The following is a 7126-nucleotide window of genomic DNA, read 5'->3' on the forward strand; positions in this document are numbered from 1 at the left end:
ATGACGCAGCCGGGGATCCCCGCAGGGGGGATTCCCTCGCAGGTAGGAGCCCGCCGGCTAATGGGCTGAGCAGCGGCGCGGCCAGCGGCGGTCTCCCGTCGGCGCTGGCAGGATCCTGGCCCGCCCCGTTCCCCACCCGCTGGGCAGAGCGCCCAGCGTAGGGGGCTGGGAAATCCACGCCCCCAGGGAGGCGGGGATGGGCAGGGCAGGGAGGGCTTCCCCCAGCTGTTTACTTTCCTGGGGAGAACAGAGCATTCAACAACATCACTCAAGAAAGTACCTGGGGGAAACTTTAACCATCCTGGGAGAGGTGCCACAGTCCTGTCAAAGCAGAGACTTCCCCATGGCAATCCCCAGCAGAGCACAAGGCGCTAGCAGCCTGGAAATGGACTTCTAGCCCCATCACTCCACTTTATCCATCTAGCACAGCGCCCCTAGAGCGGGGAGTCAACGTTTCAAAAGCATCTAAGTGACTTAGGAGCCTAAGTTCCATTTTCCAAAGTGACTCTGGCCTTGTCTACACACTGAAGTTGCCCTGTCTTAACTATACAGGTAGTAAGTACTGTGTAGCGTGGATGCAGTTATAGATATAAATGTTTCCATTGGTATGAAAAAAACAAGGAGTCCTTGTGGCACCTTAGAGACTAACAAACGTATTTGGGCATAAGCTTTTGTGGGCTAGAACCCACTTCATCAGATGTATAGTTTATCCTTGTATGGGATGGGGAATATATGATACTAGTATAATCACCTTTGTACTGGTCTAACTGAGCCTACACCAGGGGTTGGACTGGTGTAACTACTTACAGTAAAATGCCCACTCCTAGCTGAAATGGTTGTTCTGGCACAAAATCTATGGTTAGATTGGGCCTTAGGTACTCAGGCCTAGATTTGGAAAGGTATTTGGGCATTGCTGCACTCAGCGTTGCAAAGCCAAACTGATTTAGAAACCTAAATTGCATTTCCAAAAGGTATTTAGTCAGTTGATGTGATTGAGGCTCCTAAGTGTCTAAATCCCTTTTGAAAACAGGACCCAGGTGCCCAAGTCACTTTGGTGATTTTGAAAATTTTATCCTAGGTGTTTTACCGATCAATTTGAGGAAAGGTCCCGGCCTTGAAGAGCTTGTCGTCTAAACAGATTCACATAATGAAATGTCAACATATACATACATTACATGGATCTAAATCCTCCATCCACACCCTGCGTTTGGTCCCTGTACATCCATCTCTACTCCTTCTCCCCTTCCTCAGCCCTAACTCCAAATATTCAACCTGCTGCAGCACCCCCGACCATGCTGGCAGCAGTGACTGGGTGATGCTGGTACTCTCTGCGGGTGTTATCTTTCCCTATGAATTGTGAGAGGGGCCTTTTTTTTACATGGATTACAGCAAACCGTGACACATCAGGGCTGGCAGAGACACTGCTAATGTGCTAAACAGCTGGCACAGTTAATGTAAGGCAGCTCTGGTCCCTTCAAGGCCATCTCATGTCATAACGATATTTATTGATTTATGACCTTCCCCTGAAACACCTGGTGCTAGCCACTGTCGGAGGCAGACGGACTGGACTAGATGGACCAGGGTAATGCAATTCCTGTCATCCCTTAACCTCATCTCAAAAGTGCACATGCATGGGCGGTAGTATTGTGCATGGTTACTGATGTGTATGTATGTCACCTGCTGTGACCAGCGATAGAAAGAGTCACTGGAAACCAGCTGGATAACATAGAAAATACATAGCGTTTGGGAACACTCACTTTTTTGCTGCTTTGTTAAAAGCTGTAATGTGTGTGGGACTCACCATTTTATCTCCAGTCTCATAATATCTGGTGTTTTTCTTGACATCCCAGCTCCTGGAGTCATGTAATGTCATGAAAATCTCAGCTTTCATTAAAAAAAAAAAAGTTTCTAGCTTTCAGGGATACAGAGAGAAGCTTGAAAATATGATCCAGCCGCATCTTAAAGGTTCAGAAACCAGAAAGCACATAAAAAGTACTGAAACGTCATTTTAAAAAAATGTCTGATTTTTAAATCACTCTCATAATTTTTGGAGCCTAACACATGATTTTTGAATACGTCGGGTGGACAATACTGGGAAGCAAAAAGTCTCCTTTATGGTCACCACTAACTGCTCCAATTTCCCTTGCATTTCATTTTCTCCACAGTCATGTCTTTTAGATAAGGACTGTAATAGATGTTGAAGTACTTATTATCTGATGCTGTTTGTTTAAAGGATGTGGTAATTGCCAGCAACATCTTTGGTATTTACTCATCTCAGGCCTCCCTCTGATGCACTTAATGTACTTGAGCAAGAGGTGAAAACGATAGTGGAGATGAGCAAGCAAATAAGGTTCCAATTCTCCAACTGGGGCCAAATTTTCAGAAGTGCTCAGTACCCAACATGTACCCAATGTGTTGGTACCCAAGGTGCAAATTTTTAATAGTGATGGTAATTAAGTACTAGAACAATTCTCTGAAGTTGTGGTGGATTCGCCATCATCTAGAGTCTTTAAATCAAGTTTGGATTTCTTTCCAAAAGATACACTCTAGCTCAACCAGAAGTTATGGGCTTGATGCAGGAAGCATAGAAGGTCAGACGAGATGCGGATTGTGGTCCCTTTTGGCTGTAAGATCTATACATCTACAAAAGGGCTGAGATGACTTCTCTGGGATTTGCACTTCCGGAAAGTTTAGCGTATGTCTATACTGCAGCTGAGAGGGAGCCTCCCAGCCCAGGTAGGCAGACTTGAACTAGTTTAGGTCGAGCTAGCATGTTAAAAATAGCAGTAGGGATGCTGTGACTCCGGTGGAGAGTCAAGCTAGACAACTGACGGGGGCAGATGGGTGTAAGAGCCCAAGTTATCCCGAGCTATAACGTCAACACTGATATTTTTAGTCCACTAGTTTGAGTCCCGCTAGCGTCAGTCTGTCTACCGGCGTTGGGAGGCTCAGTTCCAGATGAAGTATAGACGTACCATTAGTGACTTCAGATTCGGGGCTTAGAAACGCAAGCCATCCTCTTTAGCTGGTCTATAGGGAGCAATTCTGCACATTCCAACGGAGGTCTGCTATCATCTCTAACTCCTATCACACACCTGGCACCGGGGACACTGCCCGCTTGGAGAGTGTCATTCCCAGAAGTAAATGCCGTCGTCCCAAAGTCAAGACAGTTCAGAGTGGGGGAGAGGTGCCAGTAAATCATATATAGAGCCTGTTGTTCCATAAGGCTGGAACGTGCTGACCTCTCGCTTGCAAGCTGCAGCGAGGTCTGATCCAAAGCCCAGTGGAGCCAATAGGATTCTTAACCTTGACGTCAATGGGTTCGGGATTAGGCTCTTAGAAAGCAGATAAACTTCTGAATTTTAGTGGCATCCTGAGAATATCTTAGACGGGAAGATTTTCTCTCTTCCCGCCACAGCCACCACCAAGCGGAATCCTGCTGCCACAGTGCAGATCGAAGCACTAGCCATTGGGGAGGCTCAAGGAGGCACTGAGCTAAATCTGAGCATCTCTCAGAGGCAGATGGAGGATCCCTGAAGAAAAGGGTCCTGCAGTGAGAGCATTAAGGCCTCTGGCAGTTGGCTGTCTGGGGAGTGGGTGACAGCCAGCTGCCAGGGGCCTGAAAAGACAGTAGGCAATGTAATTTACATAATCATTTTACTGATCTTCCTGTTACGTGATTAATAGGTTTATGACCCAGTGGTCAGAGCCAGATATACAGGCCGAAAATAGATCAGTTGAATAAGCCAGGGCGTCATGGAAACCTCTTTACGTGGTTAAAAATAAAGCTAGGCACCAAAGATTTAGTTTAGGATGCACAACTAATAATTGAACAGGGACCACTTTGGTTCCCATTTGACCTTTCCAAGGATCACGGGCATCCTCAGTGAAAAGCAGTATATCCCAAGCATCTCTAAGTGCTGGTTAAGTAACGAAGGTAAAAACATAATGTCCCTGCTAAGAAAGCCTTCACATTTTACTTCTGAGAGATGTTTGCACCTTCCTCAAGTGACCTGCGTTTTTCAGCCCTACGTGCATTTAAATCCTATTTCTGTTTTCCTTCTTTCAGAGAATTTCACACTAGCACAGGGTGCTGCACTGACAGCACTGCAGTGCTCTGTTGACCCACAGAACAGATACAGCATGGGCAAGCTTTCCCTGTGTCACCACGTTGGTATGCATCAGCATAGAGGGATCCCCTTTAGGGTTAAGAGAGGCATTTATGGCCTGTGTGGTCCCTGAATACTAGCAGGGCTTCTAGTTGGTTGCAGTTCTCATGTCCGTGAGTACCCCATCCATTAGGAACTGGTCTAGGACCACCACCTAGTTGTTGATTAGCCTCTGAAAAATGAGTCTGATAGTAGCCATATCTGGTCAGGACTGAATTCAGGCAGCTGACCTAGGGATGAAGGGCTGTCCTCTCCCATTTCCAATCTCCCGAGCTCTCCTGCCACCGGTGCACTGACTGCTGTTCAATAGTATCCATCTGGGGTGTGTTTGTCATAAAGCAGGGTAAAAAAGATCTGTGACGAGAGAATGAAAATCTTTCGGGGGGAGACAAAAGACTAAATTCTATCAGCAGAGAAACATTGTTGCCTGTTCTGTTTTTCCTGGATGAGGTACACCTAGATGTGAATCTGTTCACACTGTGTACTGTAAGAATCCCATGGTTTCATAGAATATCAGTGTTGGAAGGAACCTCAGGAGGTCATCTAGTCCAACCCCCTGCTCAAAGTAGGACCAATCCCCAGACAGATTTTTGCCCTAGATGGCCCCTTCAAGGATTGAACTCACAACTCTGGGTTTAGCAGGCTAATGTACAAACCACTGAGCTATCTATCCCACCCATTGCTGGCTGCAGAATTGAGAATCTTTTGTGCTAAAGAATTACGCCCTGACCCTTTAGTCTAGCGCCCTAAGGATAGCTCAAAATATATGAACAGAAGTGCTCTCTGTGATCAGGCTGGTATCACCTCATTCTGCAAAAAGATCATGTCAGTGTAAATTTGGAAGGTGGTGTTTCCACAGGGGATATGCTCAGCTGGAATAAAATGGTGAACTGTATGGTGTCATTGTTGGCTCAAGGCACAAGGAACATGTAGCTCTCTATTAATTACAGATAAGATTTATTGATTCATATTTTCCTCTCCAACTTTTGCATATTTGCGTGCAAAATAAAAATAGACCCACTGATGGATGTGCCAAGGTCGTGGCTAGGACCTGCAAAGAACACGTCATACAAGTAGCACAGAAATGCATGGCCTGGCAAGGCATCAGAAAGCCAGTGAGCAGGCACAGCAGTGTGATCAGGGAGTTGCTGAGAGAGCTGTGCAAATAATTTAACGGATGGTCTCACTTCACTGACAGTTCCAAAAAAATCAAAATAATGGTTTGGTTCTGCTCAAAGTGAACGTGATTGTATGTGTGTGTGTGTGTGCAGAGTAGGGGAATTTCTGGCAAATTGAAAGAGTTGGGAAAACCTTGGCTTCAGATGAAGCATTTCATGTTGGTCATTTTTAACAAAAGCAAAGAGCAACATTCATTAAACTGAGGGGCGGTGCCCCTGTTGTAACCTGTAGCCCACTGGTTAGGTCAGCTGGGAGCTGGGAGACCCAGTTTTGAATCACTGTTCTGGACCAGGAACTTGGAATACCCATCTCCCACATCCTACGTGAGTGCCGTAACCAGTGGGCGATGTACCTGGAGTGGGGATCTCTACATCTGTTCTGTTAAAGTTGTTCCACTTTGTATAAAATACATGAGTAGTTATTTGGACAAAGAAAGTGCGAGTGACTCTGGGGCATTCACCTTTATCCTAGTCCCTACCCCAATGAACATTTAATTATGTAGAAACCCAGAGCAAAAAGACAGTCCCTGCCCCAAACAGCTTGCAATCTAAGATAAGAGACAACAGCTAGACACCGACAGACAGAAGGGGAGCACAAGAAAACAGTTTGATAGCTCTTTATACCCAGTTTGCGGTGGTGTAAATGACTGCAAAAGGAGAAAGGTTACAGAGAATCAAGTCCTTGGGATCTAGTTTTATGTTTGGTGTGTGAATTTCCTTGGTATATTTTTTCTTTATTAGCAGTATTTGTAAAGAGATGCTGTCAAGTTCAAAATAATGCATTTTCTTTAAATAATCCGCTACGAGCAACACCTCAAATGCTCATTAAAGCATTTTAAATGGCCAGATTTTTAGCATTTATACCAGTTGTTGACTGTTTGCTGTTCAGTGTAACTAGACTGGCCACTTTCACTACTGGGCCTGATCTGTTTCACTTTCCAGTTCTCACGCACTAGCGCAGCACTATTATGTTTGGGTAGATGATAGAGAGAACGTGAAACTCCTACAATTCTGTGCAGGAACAAAAGGATTGCAATGTCTCTTTGTTTGATTTTTCTTTTCACAGGGCAATGGGGCTCTGAAACCAGGAGCTCCCATCAAGGCCTGCAAGAGATCAAAGGGAAGAGAAACAGCCAAAGTGTTACAGGATTTTCCTTGCTCCCTACGCACATCCAAGGATCAGTCGTCTCCAATAGGCTATCGTAAGGACCAAGCTTTAGCCTCTATGTTTGTTCCTTTCGTCGTACACCCTGGGAGTCATAAGCCTGATTCACTCAAGTTTGTCTTCTATAAATCGAATTACTCTAATTCGTACGCGCCATTTTACACTGCGCAGAAGCCAACCTGTGGGTACCGGTATTGCCGGGACACCGATCACACCAGGAAGGTGATGGACGTAGAGAGTGCAAACATTGTCAAGTGGAGACCCATTGTGGGGACGAAACCACAGTTGGTTACAATAAACCCAAAGCAATGAAACTGACAGTATGCCTGGCCCATGCCTCTCATTTGTGCAGGATATGCTAGCGCAGTGTGTGGGTTGAAGGGGTAAGGTAAAGCTTATTTGGATGGCTCTAGAAGACCACCTAGGACATACTGCAGGAGCTAAACTTTCACAGCAGCATAGCAAATGGCTGTCGTAACGTCTACCCAACTCCTTCCAGAATGCAGTGCAATAGTGTAAACCTACCATTGTGGTTAAGTTACCAAAACTAGCCACTAGCTGGCACATTAAATGAAGCATGTTACAATGAGAACTGGTGCCTGTGATAGCAATGC

The 7126-nt window shown here is 45.5% G+C and overlaps 1 protein-coding gene across 1 annotated transcript; it reads left to right on the forward strand.

The window, feature by feature from the left end:
- Positions 1–6824, forward strand: GUCA1ANB (GUCA1A neighbor). The gene is made up of 2 exons (XM_054025207.1): positions 1–42; positions 6414–6824. Exons 1-2 carry the CDS (start codon positions 1–3, stop codon positions 6822–6824), a joined length of 453 nt encoding a protein of 150 aa, XP_053881182.1.
- The last annotated feature ends 302 nt before the right edge of the window (positions 6825–7126 follow it).

Source organism: Malaclemys terrapin, chromosome 4, assembly GCF_027887155.1.
Source record: "Malaclemys terrapin pileata isolate rMalTer1 chromosome 4, rMalTer1.hap1, whole genome shotgun sequence".
NCBI lineage: Eukaryota > Metazoa > Chordata > Testudines > Emydidae > Malaclemys > Malaclemys terrapin.